Source organism: Rosa rugosa, chromosome 5 (assembly GCF_958449725.1).
Source record: "Rosa rugosa chromosome 5, drRosRugo1.1, whole genome shotgun sequence".
NCBI classification, from domain to species: Eukaryota; Viridiplantae; Streptophyta; class Magnoliopsida; order Rosales; family Rosaceae; genus Rosa; species Rosa rugosa.
Genome location: NC_084824.1, coordinates 23,590,299 through 23,610,517, shown reverse-complemented (window position 1 = coordinate 23,610,517; position 20,219 = coordinate 23,590,299). Strand labels below are relative to the sequence as shown.

At 38.6% G+C, this 20,219-nt stretch overlaps 1 protein-coding gene and 1 long non-coding RNA gene across 2 annotated transcripts; both read left to right on the top strand.

The window, feature by feature from the left end:
• The first annotated feature begins 2,822 nt into the window (after positions 1-2,822).
• On the top strand, positions 2,823-5,038 carry LOC133708699 (uncharacterized). The gene is made up of 3 exons (XR_009846001.1): positions 2,823-3,154; positions 3,832-3,907; positions 4,859-5,038. It is a non-coding gene; the product is annotated as an uncharacterized LOC133708699 (long non-coding RNA).
• A 1,784-nt stretch (positions 5,039-6,822) lies between these two features.
• Positions 6,823-7,976, top strand: LOC133711388 (vicilin Car i 2.0101-like). Its single transcript, XM_062137520.1, has 2 exons — positions 6,823-7,295; positions 7,382-7,976. The coding sequence occupies exons 1-2, from the start codon at positions 6,823-6,825 to the stop codon at positions 7,974-7,976; spliced, it is 1,068 nt and encodes a 355-aa protein (XP_061993504.1).
• Positions 7,977-20,219: the final 12,243 nt, after the last annotated feature.

Sequence of the window (20,219 nt, the reverse complement as noted above, 5' to 3'; positions counted from 1 at the left end):
CTTACCCTCAACATGTCCATACTGGTTCAGCTGGAGGCAGATCTCGTGAATGTGCTCTGTAGTTGGGCACTTAAATCCCTTGACGTAGTAAAGATCCTTGAGGATTCTTATTTGTTCTGGAGTAGGAATCCACCTGGTACGGCTTCGCCAGAAATCCATGTTGGCACTACTTCCAGCTGCTTGGGTGTTTCCTCCCTCCTCTGTTGGTTGCTGTTGTTGTGGTTCCATTTGTTGCGGGGTTTGGAGCTCCATTAGTTGCAGAGTTCGTGGCTCTTGGGTCATGGAGTGAGAGGATGTGAAAATCGAGGAATACATGGTTTAGTGTTTGAGGGAGATTTTGTTAGAAGGATTGGAGTTGTTGAACTGGTGATTGGAGATCTGAGATTCTCAGAGGAAAGATGAGATCGAATCTTCAAATGGAAGAAAAGATCTGAGAAAGAAGGATTGAAGATTTGGAGGAAAAGATTGAAGATCTGAAAGTTCAGAGGAAAGATGGGATTGAATCAACTAGATGGGAGAGAAGATCAGAAGAGAAGGATCGAAATTGATGAAGAAAGGATTTGAGAAGAGAAAGGCTGAAGAGTTGAGAGAGAAAGACTTGAGCTCGGAAGAAAATTTCTTTTCTTTTGGAGTGAACAGTTTTTCTCCAGAATGCACCTATTTATAGAACAAGGTGAGCAGATCTCCACCGTTGGATGAACGATCTCAGAATTTGAATCCACGCGTTGGATTAAAGTCGCCCCGAAACCCGGAAAAGCTGTTGGCGCGTGTTGAGCGTGTAAGGGGACAGGCCGAACCTCGAGACGCTGTGGCAGACAGCTTTAGCCGAAAGTGATTTGCTTTCCGTAAATCACGGAAGAGACGTGTCGTGGCACGTGGAGTGTACCGACAGTTTGTTGTTATTCTATCGCTTATGATAGAATAACTAAAAGAAGTTGCATGGATAGTAACGAGAGCAGCTGGTGCTCTAGTGGTTGAAGAGCAAGGCTCTTGTACAAGAGGTCAGAGGTTCGAACCTTGCCTCTCGTTTATTTTTATTATGTTCGCTTATGACATAATAAGTATAACATTTGTACACGTTATATTAAGCACAGCTTGTGCTCCAGTGGTTGGGGACAAAGGTTTCGTGCAGCAGGTTGAGGTTTCGAACCTTGCCTCCCCCGTTATTTTATTTATGTCGCTTATGACATAATAAATATAACACGTGAGCATATATTAATGAAGGCAGCTCTTGCTTCAGTGGTTGGGAGCAAAACCTTCGTGTTCGAGGTCGGGAGTTCGAACCTTACCTCCTACAAATATTTTTGGATTTCGTATATGCTTGATATACGGACCCATATACGGTATGTACGGTATACATACGTATATACGGTTTGTACGGTATGCATACGTATATACGGTTTGTACGGTATACATATGTATATACGGTCTATACGGTATGCATACATATATACGGTATACCTACGGTATGTACAATTTCATACCGTAGTCGAGCTGAAAGTTGGTGGGCCGATTGGTAGGCCCAAATAGTAAGCCCAATTGTTCGGCCCGATTGGTAGGCCCAAATAGTAAGCCCAATTGTTCGGCCCGATTGGTAGGCCAAATAGTAAGCCCAATTGTTCGGCCCGAATGGTAGGCCCAAATGTTAAACCCAATTTGGTTCGGGCCGGTTCAAAATGTGGATGGTTCGGTTTCTTCGGCCCAATTGGCCAGCCCTAATGCTTAGCCCAAGGATTGAGCAAGCCCAAGTCATCGTCACTGGGTGACATATTTTATTGGCGTGCTTTTGGGGATGATTTGTTTTGAGTGATGCATTTCTATTGTTGTGAAGAATGGTGCATGCTTGAGTTTTACTATAGAGATTTACCGTGATGCTAATTGAGTAGCGAAACACTTTGTGGGAGTGTTTACTGTGCTTGTATGCCAGTACAGAGTGATGATCTAAGTGAAGATCTATGTGATGATCTATGTGAGGATCTATGAGATGATCCATGTGACGATTTTGTGTATGTGATGTGGAGTGTTGTTGAGCAGTTGTTGTGTGAGTTTACGTTTGTGATGAAAGGATTTAGTGGCCATAGGAATGTATTTTTATACAAAGAGCTGAGGCTCTGTAGATTACTACAGATTTGGAAAAGATGGAGATTCTATGATTAGGTCAACCTTAATCGAGAGGAATTGACTTACGCTCAAATTTCGGGACGAAATTTCTTTAAGGAGGGTAGATTGTAATACCCCGAAAAATCCAAATTAATTTCCGTGGATTTTTAGAAATGATTTCACGATAGTGGGAGCGAGTACGAGGCTTGGAGAAGTTATGGAATTAGTTCGAACGATTAATTTTCGAAAACGAACGTTATTTAGGAGGTCTCAAAAAGTGACTTTTTATACATTGGGAATTTGGGAAAACTTCATTCATGAAAGTTGTAGAGCACGTCGATACGAGTTCGTGGACATATGGAATGCGAAAATCGGAGTTCGTATGAGAAAGTTATAAGCGATTGAAAATCGGGAAAATTCTATAAATACAAAAAAAGTTCCGGAAATTGCATTGGAGGACAGAAATTTCAGAAACCTATATTTTCTCCCCAATTCTCTCCCGAGCCCAGATTTGTTCCTCTCTCTTCCACCGGCCATATCTCCCTCCACAGACCTCCGATCGACTTGATTCCAAAAGTATTTTCATTCGCCTTGAAGTCAGTTAAAACTTCCTAGAAGACATCAAAGTGAGAAAAGAACCATGGAATGTGCTAGGAGGCCGAGAAGCTGCACAGCTCGAGCTGGAATTCGCCCGATGCTGCTCTTCCTTCACCGGCCGATATCTCTCTCATCCAACCTCGAATCGAGTTGATTCCAAAAGGGATTTTGCTGGGCCTGAGCTATATTACAACTTTGTAGAAGACATCGAGGGGAAATAACCAACGTGGTAGCCGCTACAAGTCGAAGAACACGATGCAGTCGAGCTGGAAATCACCTCCTTTCCCCACCGTCGTTCTCCCTCCTCCGGCCACCTTTTGCCGTGATTCTTGAGAGGATTCTGCACTTCTGAGGATGTAGATCATTTCCCCTAAGGTGGATTGCATCGATTTCATCTGTGGAGATCGAATTGGAACGAATTCAAAACTAGGGTTCTTCGGGTTTCAAACCTTATAAGGTAAAATTCTACTTTTTGGCTTATAATCTGACTTTGGTGTAGTTATGAAAGTTTCAATTCGAGTTAAGATGAAGAACTTTCGTGTTGGGAGTTTTGTCTAATTTTGACTTTGGATGGGTGGCGGTGCCGCCACTGTGATGGTGGTTTCCGGCGACCTCCGGCCACCCCAAGGACAGTTTCTGTCCATTTTTGTGTTCTACGTGTCGATACGATCGTTTGCATATATAATTCATAATTTTTGGATATCGTATGATTAAGTTATGAATTTTTAAGTTTAGATCGATTTCGATCGTTAGATTTGTGATCTGTGAAGTTAGGACCGTCAGATGGACTTGTAGTTTTGATATGATGATCTTATGACTGTCCCAGTGGCTTTGTGTGGTCATGGGCGAAGATCCGACCGTTGGATCTTCGTATAAATGCAAAACAGTGATTAGGGAGGCGATTCGTGAGAATCCGTCCGTCGGATTTTCGTATAAATTTGTGAAGATGTTAGTAAGGACGATTCAGGAAGATCCGACCGTTGGATCTTCGTGATGATTTTTGGGAGGTGATCCTAAAGGCGATCCGTGAGGATCCGACCGTTGGATCATCATTTAATTTTGATCCGACCGTTGGATTGTCGTTTGAGTATGTTTTTTTGAGCTATTGGCTAAGTTAAGGTCATGTGTGATTAGGTGATTGACGGTCTCCCTTGGGTGAACGATTTCGGTGTGTATTGTGTTGAATTGAAGACGCAGCGGGAATATCGAGGTGAGTAAAATCGCACATGGTTCATTTACGAACCGAAATTCAGTGATTGAATTCTATAGTGATTTTGTGAAAACTGTTTTAAGAAAATCAATATTTGTTTTAAATTATATGGACTTGATCGACTACGGTCCATAGGTAAGTAAAATGTATTTAAAGTATAAAAATGAATTTATCGATTTTTAAATGCATGTGAACTATAGTTGGTATTAGTGGTCATTCTTGTGTGGGTGACTACGTATATATATATTTACGTGGAATATATATTGGATGTGTGGTATTTGGTGAAGTGTGGAATTGATGCGATTGATTTACAATTCGAGCATTACTCTCTAGAAGATATAATTTATCTTATAGGTTGAGTTGAGTGTGATAAAGAGTAATTGAGTAAAGTGCTATAGTTGAGTCGTTGAGATGAGTTAAATGAGGAGTCGAGTGATTTGAGGCAAATATTTTCGTAAGGGTGAACCTTGGCCAAGGTGATACTCTACGATTCAGTTAGAGCTCTAGTCTGTCTGCCGTCATACTGCTTGGGGGATAAACGAGTTATCATATGCCCTTGGGTATGACATGACATACTGAATGGGGTGATTAATATAATTAATCATAAGCCTGTAAGTATGATATACTGAATGGGGTGATTAATATAATTAATCATAAGCCTGTAAGTATAATATACTGCATGGGATGATTTATATAAATAAATCATAAGCCTGTGAGTATATATTGAGTAAGAAGTTGTTTATTATTGAGTAGTCATGATGAGATGTGAGTTGATTGATGCTTGAAGTGATGTTGTACACTTCAATTCTTATGCAAAACAAAATTAAAATGTGCTTGAGTTGATTGTGTTACTTTAAATCGTGCAATCCTTTCATTTACTCATACGAGCTTTGCAAAAAGCTTACCGGGTTTGTATTGTTGCAATCCCGGTACACTATTCAAACGGTGTAGCGGGTAATCCTGCAGGTCAGGAGAATCAGGACGGTGATCGTGCGGGTTAGAGAATTTGTTTTAGTTTTACAGCAATTGTAATTGTGAGGTGAGTTATGCTCATTTGAGCCTTACAATATAATTTGGTAAAGTGTGCTGTAATAAACAAATTTGAGATTTGGTTTATGTAATATCGAGCGATGTGAGGTGTGGTTGTTTTGAGAAAAAATTCAGGTTGTATTTATGTGAGTTGTATTAATTCATGTTTCGGATTTGGATTTGTTATTCAAAATCCGGGGCGTGACAGTTGACATAGTGTATGAGCAGGGTAGTGCCAAACTAACTAACCAGACTAAATCTTTGTAGGAGGAAAATAATTCCTTCACCAAGTTGTTAGCTGGGGAAGTAGAAACTATTGCACATATCATAATTCTATATGCTTGTTTACATAGAGTTTGGTTTGGGTCTCAATGGGATTACTAACAAGTTTTTCTAGACATGACAACATTACATACAGTGTTATCAAATCTAACTTCTATTTTTGACCTAACCTCCCAGGCAAAAAAATTAGACTCTCAAGTCTCACCTTGACAAGCTTTGCTTGCAAGAAACTTTGCGCTGCTCGTGTTAGCTTCCTAAATAAAAAAGAATATAAGAAAGTACGTCATTCTCATGCTTTAATAAAAAAGAAGAAGATAAGATCAACAATAGAAACTACACAATCTTTCCCGTACTTGCAGAGATTAGGAGCTTAATTACAAACTTCTTTTTGCTATGTGAATTGGAAATTGTCTCGCTAGAATCAAAATTTGACAATAAGACGGCAGATTAGAAATATCGGGCTCATGTATATGCTAGCATAGTCCTTTTTTTTTTTTTTGTTGTTTTATGAAAAATCTTGACGGCACAAGGAAAAAATTTGTTAAAAAGAAAAAGAAAAAAGAAGACAATGAGCCAAAGTTGTAGGGAAATAGACTTTACTCCGCAAGAAGAAACACTACTAGAAATTTCCCAATTCCACATTGATTCGAATTAGTCCCTTTTGTCCCAATACACACTGATAGCAGTTGCTAATAGCATTAGCCACTAATAAGAAATTAGTCTCCTCTATAGCATGTGTCATTGGGGCAATAGGCACTGAAAAATCAACAGCTGTTTCTGGTGGCTTTCTCCGGGTACCTCACTCAGAATGCTATACCGTCTGGGGTACCGATCCAACTCCTCGATCCTGTACCAGGAACACAGCGTTAGAGGGATAAACCGTACCGGACGGTTTATGCCCCTCCGATGCCTGAGTAAGATATTAATGTATAAATGAACTATATAAATAGTGGATGAAGGAGTTATTACTCGTGAAAGGTGGTTGTGCTGATGGCTTAATACTCGAGTATGGGAAAGGAGTTTCCCCCATCTTCGATGTGGGATGCACATTGTCCCTAGGACCTAAAAACTGAACGGTTAAGATGTGAAAATTGATCGGAAAGTGGGTGAAAACCGGAAATCCGTACCTAAGAAAAACTAAGGACGTCCTTAGTGTAGCCGGACTGTATATATATATATATATATATATATATATATATACACTTACTCACCAAAGTTGCCACTGAAACTTGAGCATCATAATTAGAATGAAATCCAGCGACTATAATGCAATCGAGTGAATCAATTGTAGTTGCAATCGAGTGAAAGAAAGAAGCTTTTGGTTTTCATGAATTCACAATACAATCGCCACATAATTTCATCATGCACATACATACATCCATTCATTTCGTCTTTACTTTGCTCCCACACGTCAAGATGATCAAGTGGCATCCGGTGTCTCGACTCTCGAACCTTGGCATATATATGGATATAATAGACACTAGTCACCTTGCATGTAATCTCCATACACAAGTGTACTTTAATTTGCATGCAGAGTCTTCACCTTGTATACATATCTCCGCAATCTTTGCATTCTTTCCCACACTCACTCGAAAGCAATGACCATGGCGACATCACTCAAAGCTTTGTTCATTTTCTCTCTTTTCCTTGCCTCCATCTCTTTCTCTCTTAGCTATCAGGATGACCCTCAGCAGCAACAGCAGCAGTGCCATCAAGAATGCCTAGTCCTAGAGCAGATGGAGGAGCAGCAGCAGAAAGGCATCGGCGGAGAAGGACATGGAGGTGAACCACAGATTAGGGAGTGCCAGCGGAGCTGCGACAAACAGCATACCTGGCGCCCAGATATATCCTACGAGGAAGGGAGTAAAAAACACGGACAATGTCGTGCACAATGCGGGCAGCAGTGCCTGCGGAGGTGCGACGAACAGCAACACCTCGAACATGAGATTCAGGACCTACACTGTCGTCAACAATGCGGGCGGTACTTAACACATAATGAGCGTGGACAAATATGCCAGCAGCGTTGTCAGAGTCAACAAAGTGGCGATCGGCAACAGCAACGACAGTGCCAATCAAGGTAATTATAGTTTTTAAGTGATTGAAATGTTGTCATATGTGGCTTAAAAGATGACTAATTTAATTACTTTTTTATTCAAACAAAAGTTGCCTGCAGCAATTGCAGGATCCTGAAACGAAATTTGGGGAATGCCAGGATAGATGTATATTGTCTGGGCAACGCCAACAACAATGTTTTCACCAGTGCAAAGAGCAATTGAGCGAACAGGAACGTCGGCAGATCTGCCTGCGGCTTTGTCTTAGGAATTTACAGTGTAGTGAACGGCAGGCAGTGCGACAATATTGCCAGAGAATGTGCTGCTGCGAGAACCAACTACAACCTGGAGAACAAGACTTCAATCGGCAATCAAGAGATCCCGAGCAGAAATTTGAGCTATGCAAGCAAAGGTGCCAATCCAGGCAACATGGACCACAAGGTCAACAACAACAGCAGCAGTGCGGTCAACAATGCGGACAACAATTGAGCCAATATGAGCGTCAACAGGTGTGCCAACAACGTTGCCAGAGGCGACAAGGTGGGGATTTGAAACAACAACAACATTGCCAAAGAAGGTGCGAGCAACAACTTGAACAAGAAAAACAAGATGAGGGTCAATTTGACATGCAACAATTTGAGCAAGAACAGGGTCAACAGGGTCAGAGCCTACTCATATCTTCAAGTTTGGGCTTCGCAGGCTTCTAACTTCAACCAGTAATCAGTAGTACCAGAAAGAGGTTAATGTACGTCTTATGAACAATGATGTAATAAAATCTGCGTGGTATGTAGATCAGCAATACTAGCTATGGGCAGTGCTAGAGTACTTATTTTGAAGTTATTGCTCATGTAGAGTGAGCTTTAATTTTGGGCTACAAAGAACTCTAGCTTCTATTTTTTAGCAAACCACACATAAGCTCTTGACAAAAGGTGAATTCACTAATACATCCCTATAAGTTGATTTAGAGTTTATAAGGACAAAATTTTACACATTAAGGCAAGTTATTTTGTTGCCAAGTGTCAAGAAGACATTTACAATTCTAACATTCACACATGGATAACTAAATATTAATTATTTTCTTTAATTCAAACTCTTTTTTGTTCAAATGAAGAGAGAGAAACAACATTAGACAAGAAAAAAAAAAAACAGCAAAACCAAGTTAGACACTTGTCCAATCCTGCTAATGCACTCGCTGCACTCATACTCGTCCAATTCTACAACTACACTTGTACTCGTGTTCTGCTACTTCACTCGTCATCGTCTAATCCTGCTACTGCACTCGCTACACTCATACTCGTCTAGTTCTGCTACTACATTCGTACTCATCCAGTTCTGCTACTACACTCGTACTCATCCAGTTCTTCTACTGCACTCATACTCCTCCAGTTCTGCTACTGCTTGAAGATAATTAAAGACAATATTGAAGGTTAGCTCTGCTATTGCACTTGTACTCCTCCAGTTCTGCTACTGCTTGAAGATTAAGACAGTAATAAAGGTTAACTTTGCTACTGCTTTTAAGGATGGAGAAAAAATGCCTTTCAAATTGCCGGTTAACATTAGATAGTGAAATTGCTTGATTATACCAAGAAAAACAAAAGTTAATGTCTTTCAAATGACTAACTAAACACTTGAAATTCAAGAACATTACATTGTTCAATGTGTTTCAAATCCAACATCGCTGGTGTTTTATATCTTTTAAGGACTAGTTTGTTTCTATTTCATTCGCAATCCCCTCCTTAATCATCATATTCAGTAGGAACAATTTCAAGGTAAAATTCCACAACGGAAAACGAACCTCGGCTTTGACAAAAAAAGCGCTCCGAGATGTGAATCTCAATGCCTTCTGTGTCCATCATAATGGCGATGGGGTAGCCCTTGTCCTTGTTGAGCTTCCTCACACGCTCAATCACGGTGCAGTGCCAATCGAGTGTGTTGTGGCACATGTTGAGTCGCGCCATGTTCATGCTGCAGACGGCGACGGCAACAGCCTCAATCGCAGTGGTGTTGACCGACAACTTGAGGAGTAAGGAGGAGGAATGGGGTGGGGTGGGGTGAGGAGTGAACAGACTGAAAGATTGTGACCAGACATGGTTGAGTGAGAGAGAGAGAGAGAGAGAGAGAGAGAGAGAGAGAGAACAAATTTGGTTCTCAGTCCATGAATGGAGGGAGCTGATTAAAAAGCCATAACCTTTTGACAATAGCATCGTAGTAATTTTAACAAAAAATTGTATTAATTCGTAATTACGCATGAAATCTCAGAGATTAGGTCTACTTCATTCTCCTTGGACTTGGGCTTTGTGTCCTTATTTGTATAAATCTAATATAAGATAGGTTTTCTGTTTTTTTTTTTTTTTAATTTGGTATGTTACTTGTATGTAATCTATTTTTTTCATCCAAAAAAAAAAAGAATTCTAGCTTTTTGCCACAAAAATCAATAAAAAAAATTTCTCTACATATTTTCTCTTTGATCGGTATTTAAGATCTTCTTTTATAATGCATCTTTATAATAAATAAAATAACGTAATTGTTGTAAAACATAAAATAAGAGAGTTTGGGAGAAGAGAGAAATGAGAATGAGGGAATATGATAGAAAACCTTCTCTTATATAGAGATGAGATTATGGTTTAAATTACAATAGTATCCCTAGTTGGCTAATTACAAGAATGCCCGCTAGATAATAACTATTTACAACACTCTCATTTAGATATTATTTTGTCATTATTCTTCTTTGCTGTATGCTTTGGTGTTGCCTCGTCAAAAATCTTGCCAGGTAATAAAAACCTTTGTGGGACAAAAAAATTTCTGGTTAAAGGAGAAAAAGAGGAGAACGCACATGTAGGGGTGGTAATCAGAACCCGGATTTCGGTGAAGTAGTCTTAGGCCATCTCCAGCTGTGGGGGGGGGGGGGGGGGGGGCTAAAATAGCCCCCAGGCTAAATATTAGCCCCCCCATAATCACTATTCATGTGAATAGTAAGGGCTATAATTTCTACCATCTCCAACCCTTAGGGCTATAATTTTAAATGCCCTATTATTTTATTGTTTTTCATTATGTATTTCTAATATATAGTATTTTATAACTATGCTACTATTTCCACTTATATAATTATTTTTTTGATCAAATGTTATTAATTTTTTAGATATGATTTTGGCATCCAATTTCCTAATTTTTTTGTGGTGGAGGCCATTTTTGAACAAAGAAGATATGATAGAAATTGCACAATGAGAAACAAGTAGTATTGGAGTGAGGAGGTAGAAAAAAAATATGAGTGAAGGTGAGAAATGAAAATGGGAGTGAGGAGGTATTTATAGGAATATTTGATAGATTTTTTTATTATTTTTTCTGCAAATTAGCCGTTGCATTCAAGCAGAAAAAATAAAAATTTCCAAATGGCTACTTTTTAGCCGACCAAAAAAAAAAAAAAAAGTATCCCAACGGTTAGACTTAGCTGACATCAGCCATGCAAATACATCAGATTGGATTTTTTGTGTACAACGTGGTCCCCACACAAATCAAGCCTAAGGGCTAAACAAGGGGCTATATATACCCCAGCCCATAACCCTTTTAGCCCCTCCAAACTCATTTTTGTAATAGCATAGCCCCCAATTAGAGATGGTTTCCACTATTTTTTGGGCTATATCAACCCCTTAGCCCCCCATTGGAGATGGCCTTATATAGACCATAAGCTGTGAGTCCGTGGGAGATAGATGCACGAGTTGCTACACCAAAACCTTGCCCGGTAAATCCAGTGGGACAAACTCGTGGTCAAAGGGAAAAGATGAGCAAATGCATATATGTCGAATAAATGCATATTCAAAATGCAGTATCAGTAGGGTGACCATATTAAAGGTGTGCCTCATTAAAACCTTGCAAGGTAACAAAACCCAGTGGGACAAAATAACCCTGGACGAAGAACAAAACGAGTACATGATGATCAAATGAGTATGCTTTGGGATACTCCCCCTGATATGACTCCCCTTGAAAACTACATACTAGGTAAAGCTAATTCTTGGAACATGCTTCATAAAGAGTTCTAACTCTTAGCATGATTTGAGGAGATAACAACAAGGGTTTGTTTCTTATACCTCCAAAATATTGTTGTATTCCCCATAGTAAAGACATAACTAGTTTGGGAAAGGTCCTTGTGTGAGTTTACATAGCTATCCCATGTCAGCATATCTAACAAGGCAAACATCATTCCGAGGATCAAGGAGGTTTGATCCATTCCTTGATGTGTAGGGATAGAATAAGCTCATATCCATCATACATTTAAAGTAGTGGAAAATTGTCTTTTATGCCATTTTCAGAGGCGGCGTGTTGGCGCAGAGCTATATGTAGCTAACAAGTTTGCATTGAATGAGATGTTCGGTCTAGGACATTGAGCCAAGTACAATAATGCTCTTATTGCACATTGATATGTGACCTCCTGTGCCAGTATCTCTCCATTATCATCTCCAGGACGAAATAGGCTTTTTGAGGATCTAGATTTCGGACTACCTTGGCTGAGCTCGAAGACGTTGGTTTATCCTCATTAAAGCGTTTTAACATCTCCTGGATGTAATTTAATTGATGGATTCCATCTGCACGGTGCTCGGGCTTTAAGTCGAGACAATAACAATTTGTTCTTCTAAGGTCTTTCATCTCAAATTTCGACTTCAGGTGCTTGGCAGTTTCCTTGATCTCTTCAAGAGTGTCAATCAGATTCATATCATCAACTACTATAATTGTAAACCTGGAACTTGTTTTCTTAATAAACACGCATGGGCGTAGTTCATTATTCACTTATCTCATCCCAATCAAATATTTACTTAGGCGGTTATACCACATCTGCCCGGATTATTCCAATTCCTGAAGTGAACGGTTCAAACAAATGAAGAGCGTGTTCTGTGGTCTAGACCTTTTTTTTTTTAATATCTTAAGTCCTTCAGGAATCTTTATATATATATATATATATATATATATATATATATATATATATATATATTGGTTCCAAAAATCTTTTAACCAATATAGATTAAAAAAAAAGTCTGTGTATTATGTTCCCCATTGAGATAAGCTGTGACCACATTCATAAACTGCATATTCAGTTTTTTAGAAACTACCAAACTGATAAGATAGCAGAAAGTTATAACGTCCATTACGGGAGAGTTTTGGGTCTGAAGATCATGAGCAAACAAGATGACGAACAAAAAGGATATGTGGATTGAATTCTTATGGGTTGTAATGGGTTGTTAGATCATATATTCAAAACATCTAGGGCCATCCCCGGTTAGTAAAATACATAGTGTGGGACCTGTAGGCTTTTTTTTATTTTTTTATTTTATGTATGGACTAACGGGTAACATATTGAAGTTCATTTGGCATACATGCATCATTTGTTATCATTTATAAAGTATTGGTTGATAACTTGATTGTGTTACGTAGTCAAGAATAACCTAAAGAGGTTTGGCCTTACTGAGCGAAAGCTCACTTCGATAGATTATTGTTCAGGTACGTTATGAGATTTGACATGTTTATCAAGAGGACTCAGGGAGACGACATTTCTTACATTTACGAGAGTCCAAAAGGATCGCAGCAAATTAGAGTGAGATAGATCGCAAGGCGTTATTTCTCTTTGTAAAGTTTCTATATTATTTCAAATGTTTTATTTTCGACTAATTCTAGAAAAGGTATTTGGTGTTGTTTATAATTTCCATTTATATTTCTATTGCTGACACCTCGGATTCAGCGTTAGGTACCAAATATCACCTCCACTTGGTTCGGAGTGTCATATGAATCTCTGTCCTTAAATAAATAAGGTGCATGTTCAAAGATGTGAATCAATGAGTCTTTGGTCAAAACATTGAATGAGATTAAAAAGAAGTTTCTAATCACATCCTAAGAATTACATAAGAATAGAAATCACATTAGGGGATTGACATATCAATTTCATACCCCGATAATATGATTTAAACATCTTATTAGAGAATGACCGTATGGTCCAACTGTCTGGCTCTTGCAAAGCACTTGCAATTGCATGTTTCTCATATATTCAGGGAGGGGAATGCTCCAGCTGATACCTTGGCTAATTATGGTGCGTCTCATGTTGGAAGCCATTTATGGTCAGCACTGCCTTTGTTCTTGGTTCCTGGTTTTGGTCGTGATTTTTCATCAAGGCCAACCTACAGGTTCTCTTAGTCCTATAAGTTACTTTATTGGTTCTCTTTGCACTTCTTTCAATTATGTTTGTTCTCTTTGCATTAGTACAGAATCTTCTAGAATGTTCTATGTAGATTTGGGTCTCATTGCTTTTTTGTAATTTTATTTGGGAGTGGCCTTGGCTGCGTCCTCCACCCCACTTGTTTTGTTTTTGAGTTATCAATAAATTTCTGAGAGTGGGCGTTGAGCTAGCCCTCTTCTCATTTTCAAAAAAAAAAAAAAAAAAAAAAAAAAAAAAAAATTCCAATTGAATAAGTTCTTTGTCATTCTATATTAACTAGGGTACGTAGTCATAATATGTTGCAAGACGTTACTCATGACTTGTGAAGTCTCCGAGGGTTGATAAATATTTATGATCCTAATAACAAGGGAGAATCAAAATTGAGTTTTGATTCGTAAACAAAAAAAGAATGGTTTTACAAACTTCACTGTTTTGTTGATTAGAACCTAAGAGATCGCACACCATATAAGTGGATCCTTGAAATTGTTCATGAAGAAGATTAAACAAGAGTTGGTTATGACCAAATAATTAATTAGATTTATTATTTGGACATAATTAGGATTTTAGGGTAAAACCGAACTTATTGGGCCTAAACGGTTGTCGGGTTTTTTGGATGTTGACATGGGCTTCACTAAGTGAGACTTAAATGAAAGCCCAAGACACAATTGTAGTGTCCAATAACATGTCTAGACCATCCAACATTTTGGCTTTGTGAAAGTCGATCAATATTTCACTTTTAGTAGTTGAAACTATTTCCTACTATGTAAGGTGAAAGCATGGACAAAGGGAGTAAGAGTTTTTACACTAACCTCTTTAGTTGGTAGGAGAGAGTTCTCTCTTTATCTATTGCATAAGTTGGTTATAACAAGGAAGGAAGAACACTTGCATACTTCTTCCTTTCCTTTCATCTTTCTTCATCTCTTGATCCACTTGGTGAGGATCCTTAGTGGCCACATCCTTTTTGTGGCTCTACTTGTTACATCAATGAGAAGTTTACAAGCACAAGAAGGAGTTCTAAATCCAAGGTGGTTCAAGGTGGAGAAAACATATACAAGGAGAGATTAAGGAGAGGAACTTTGGTGGTTCACTTGGATCGGATTGAAATCACGTTCCAAGGGTGAGTAGAACATAAACTTTTTCTTGTTCTTCCTTACTATGCATGCTATATTTACATACATATCACAATAAGCAAAGATCATGGGTTAAAGGAATGGATTTTATGTTTCGTTAGTAGTTTATTTATTTTTTTGAAATAGAAGTTAAATTCATTAGATCAACAGCCAAAGGCTAGAGCCTACCATAATTTACATAAGCAAAACTCGGCAAGAAAATTCGAACTAAACTATCTAAGCTAGAGCAGATCATTAAAATCTCTGGGACGCTCACATTTAAGCAAGCTTATACAAGAATAAAAAAAGGATTAAATATTTGTTACTCCTCAAACTTTTGCCTGAAAAACAGTTTAGTCCCTCGCCTTTTAAATTAAACTAGATAGTCTTTATTTTCTCTAATTCTCACACAACAGGTCTTCAACAGACCTAAATTGACTATTATACCCTCATTCATCTTTTTCTAATTTCTTCCTCTTTTTTCTCTCTTTTTATTTTTTTAATCCTTTTTTATTTATTTTTTTCTACTTTTCTCTCTATCTCTCTCTCTCTCTGTCTCTCTCTCTCTTTTTTTTTTCGACGAGACTTTGTCTCTCTCTCTAAGCCCAGATCCATGGTCCCTGCCGATCATCCTCGATGATGTCGCCACCGGGCTTCGATCATGCCTTGGTCGAGGGCAACGCTAACCATAGCTCTCACCTCATTCACTCTCTCAAATTCTCATGGAGATTTCCAGAAGCCTCGCTTTTCCAGACACCCATCCCATCCTCGCCCTCCTTCGAGTGTATTCCTTCTTCTTTTTCTCTGAGAACGAAATGATATCAGACATGAACACTCATCCCCGCCTTCTTCTTCTCTTTTAGACTCTTCAATTTTCTTCACCAAATCACTCTCCTTTGAAGATCGAAAACCCTCTTCGTCGTCTCTGTGATTCTGTCTCCGATCTTCGATCAATGGATTACGATTATCGGAAAACCTCATCCTACGATGCCCAGATCCAACCCTACCACCTTGCTGCGTCCTCACAGCTGATGTACGGACCGCCAAAGTCGTCGCCGGCGTCAACCGGAACGAGTTGAAATGTGTTCCGAGGCAAGAAGCTGTTGACGCATCTCAGCACTTGGGGCATTAGTGGCCCTTGTAATAATTTCATCCAAGTATTCGATCAGACCCAGCTTGTTTCTGTTTTCAGGTTCTCTTCTGCATTTCATTTCTAGTTAATGTTAAGTTTTGGAAACTGATTTCTGGAAAAGTGTTAGAGACATAGCTTTGTCAAGAACTATGACCCTAAACAGTTTTTGAAAATGGGCAAGACATTAGCTATTGATAAAGACATAGACTTGGCTTTGAATCATGAACTAATTCAGTAAAATGGTCTTGCGTTTTTGAAAACAATGCAGATACTGTGATGAGCATTCAATCCGGTTCATTGTCATTAGCAAAGGCTCAAATTGTTTGTTTGATTACTTGGGTTTTGGGTATGATCCAGAGTGAGATGGCAGCGGCTTTCGTGATTGGATCTGGGAAATTTGCATTGCTTTCGTGGTTGGATCTTGGTTTCGATTCATGGATCTGGGTTTTAGGGTCTCGTAATTGTTTATGTAATCATGTGAATTTGAAAGTTTGAAGTTTTGTTTGATGGGTTCGATGGATTCTGGTTGTTCTTTTTGGGTTTGTAGCTATTTTGTTGCTGGAGGTCCTGGAAGAGGAAGTAGATAGGGGAGAATCTAGCCAGGTGGAGGCGGAAGACGCAGGAGGTGCAGAGGTCGCGGAGGGTGGCTTGGTAGAGAGAGACAGAGAGGAGGAGGAGGAGGAGGAGAAGAAGAAGAAGAAATAAAAAAGAAAGGAAAATTAAAAAAGACAGAGAACAATTAAAAAAAAAATTGAAAAAAAGATGAATGAGGGTATAATAGTCAATTTAGGTCTGTTGAGGACTTGTTGTGTGAGAATTAGAGAGAATAAGGACTATCTAGTTTAATTTAAAAGGCGAGGGACTAAACTGTTTTTCAGGCAAAAGTTTGAGGAGTAACAAGTATTTAATCCATAAAAAAAACCTCACCTCCTACGGAAAAAAAATCATTCAACTAGCTCTCACTTGCAAATCACTCAATTGTGGTACAAGCAAGACACTTGAAATGTCATAGAAAACTTATAGAAGTTAATCCAACCTTCCACAGGCTCATACCCTAATACATTAGGGCCCAGACTGCCTTGACCTGAGCCCAAGCCCATACGCCCGAGCCCAAATCAAATCTTGCTTAGCAGGCCAGTTCCCCTGCCTCATCAGCCCAAGATTGAGCCCCGGCCCAACCTCAAGCAAGGAGGGCAGCAGCCCTAACCCGCATTGGCCAACTTGCTTCTGCAGCCATCTACCAAGTCCACCCCTCCGGCGACCGCCCGGTCCACTGCAGCATCAAATCCAGCTGACAAACAGAGCAGAGATCGCCGACAACAACCTGGTCGAAAGTCTGCCCACCACTGAAACCAGCGAAGCAGGCCTCGTCCAAGTTTGCAAAATCAAATCACTCTGCCTCGATCTTGTTACCCCCGCTGAGCTTTACCGCAATCCGGCAAGCCAAGGTTTGCCAGATCTAATCCGGATCACACAAACCCCACTACAAGACCCGTCTGCACTCTGCGCTTACCTCTCCGACGCTGCCCACCGCCTGAGAAAGAAACCCAAACAAAAGAAATACCATGCTTGGCCCAAGACTGACGCTAGACACGGCCGGACGCTGCGCCGCCGTCTACTCAAACCCTAGGTCTAGGTTCGCTCTAACATTTTTTTCAGTTAGTTAGTTAGTAGTTTATTGTTAAACTAATTCCGCACTAATTAAAAAGTTTTGAAATTTATCCATTCCTTCACATGAATGATCAATGATGAAGTTTAAATAATACCTTGGTATTGTCTTTTATTCTAACTGCATAAACGGATGAATTACTACAACCAGAGTAAATTTTGGTTGAATAGAGACACTTGTGGATCTCAAACCTTTTGCTGATAAGATTTTCAATGGCAGCAATGGAGTTGTTGATCAAGTTAGGAAGTTTAAGTAGATTGAATGTGCCTTTTAAGTAGAAATAATTGTAAAAAAACCATGCTAGGTTAGTTGGTCTAGGTGTGTATTGTGCATTGGTTGTGTTGTCTGTTTGAAACACAACTCCAAGTAATTTTGAAATATTGAATGCAGCAATTAGAATGCAATCCAACGGCTAGAGTGCTAGTGGCCTGCACCTGTTTGATGTTAGCCATCTTACTAGCTAGGCCTCAGCATGGCAACATGACTAGGTCAAAAATCGGGGCAATTCACTACTAGCAAAATAACAACACACACAGATTTACTGTATTTAAAAGCGACAGATATCCATGTGAAATAGAAATACTAACAGATAACCGTGTGAAATGAGCATAATTGGGCCCACAATAATTTATACAATAACAATATCAACAGAAATCCGTGTGAATAAACAATAGTAACAGATATCTGTGCAAAAGCAAAAATAATTTCACACGGTTATCTGTGTGAATATCAATTCACACAGATTTCTGTACGTATTATAAATTAGTTTATTTAGAAATCGTTAATTTTTTATGCTATATGAAATATTTCCGTTACAATAAGTTTTTGGTACAGATTTCTGTGTGAAATGAGTAACACATGAATATCTGTGTGAAATGTTAACAAGGAAATCTGTGTGAATAAACAACAGTAACAGATGTGTGTGTAACAACTAAAACATTTTCACATGGTTATCTGTGTGAACATCAATTCACACTGATTTCTGTACGTATTATAAATTAATTTATTTAGAAATCATTAATTTTTTATGTTATGTGAATTATAAAATGACATATTTCCGTGACAAAAAGTTTTCGATACAGATTTCTGTGTGAAATGAGTAATACACAAATATCTGTGTGAAATTAAGACAGATATCCGTGTGAAAAGAAAAATCTGCTACAGAATTCCGTGTGAAAAGAGAGACTAGATACAGACTTCTGTGTAAATAATTGAATGACAACTAACATGACAGCTATTGATTTATTGAGATAAATACATACGGATATCTGTAGTAAATGTAAATGTATTTCACATGGATTTCCGTCGTAATTTTTCCCCGCTCACTTTTTTGCAACAAATTGAATTTCCCTCCCAATTTCACTTGGCGTGTCTACTTAAAGCCAAGGGCTTGGGTGGAGTTGATGAGAAAGATGTGAGGAAGGCTCTTAAGGGCAGATCAGAAACTGAGGTGAAAAGGGTCATTGACACTCTCATGGGTGAGTTAATTTGCAAGATTCAATCTTTTTCATTGAACTAGCTAGTGTCTAATTAGTGTTGCAAGTTCAGAACTTTGAGATTATATTGGAATGTTTCTGATCCATTTATTGTGGGTGAGGATTAGGATTACTTGGTAGACTATTTGATAAATAGATATGATGTATGATGTTGCAGTTTTTGTGTTGTAAGCAAGATTGACTTTTGTAAAAAGTAGTACGGGTGCTGAAAAGTATTGGTTAACTAAATTATTCAAACATGATTGCAGTGATTCAAGTGCAAAATGATTTCCAAACTGATATCTTGTTCATTGTTTTCCAATTGCTTATCAGTTGGTGTCAAACTCTCCCTTTTCTTTTCCTACCCACCCTGTGCCCCAAAATCTCATTGTACTCATTACTATCTTCTTTGCTTCTGAAGCTTAGCCTTCTTACATGATTTATTATCACTTTTTCAGTATGTCTCATGGATCTATATGTTAAATGTACAGCAATATGGGTTTTCTTCATTTCGGCCATACCAAAAGAAAGTGATTGAGAAAATCATAGCAGGAAGGGACTGTTTGATTGTCATGGCCACCGGAAGTGGCAAATCTTTGTGGTAAGAGTTCCCTTTAAATTTTAATTTCTATTGTTTTGAAGTATTGGGTTAATTTCATATGCAAATTTTAAAGCTTGAAAGTGGTTTAATTTGATTTGAGCTATCAATTGCCTCCTTTGGTTATTGGAAAGACTGGTGTGGTTGTGAGCCCTCTTATATCCTTAATGCAAGATCAGGTAAACTGACTTTGTTGGTGTTTTTTATTGATGTTCAATGAGTTTGAACATAAACAGAATGTCTTGAAACAGACCCAAATTGCATGTCAATAAGATTTGTTTTGTGTAGTATAAAAGGATCTTCATTAGTCGATTACATATGTATCGAGACAAATGATAATTAGCTGGTACCTAGTCCTCAGTAGCCACTAGCTGCAAATTAGACTGTCTTTGATAGATTGTCTGTAGTCATCCCATAATGCAAGTAGTTTCCTACATTCTTATGTTCCTGTAAATAGCTTTTGTTCTCTTCCTTTCTTTCTTGTACGAAATTATTTCATGAGGTCAGGTTATTCATAGAAGAATACAAACATTTTTAGTATGACAAATGATACATGACATAGCTAATTCATTGTATCCTTTTGCTATGTAACAGCAAACGCATAGGTTGCAGTCAGATCCTCAGCTTCTGTAAGTTACCCTCAATTCATGGATGTATTTCGCTAATGTATCTTTACTTTGAATCAGACGTGTTTCTCCTAGTATTTAGAAAATTGATTACTATAACTGCTGCAGATGCAAAGAAAGCTAACCTGGAGGGATCCACTTT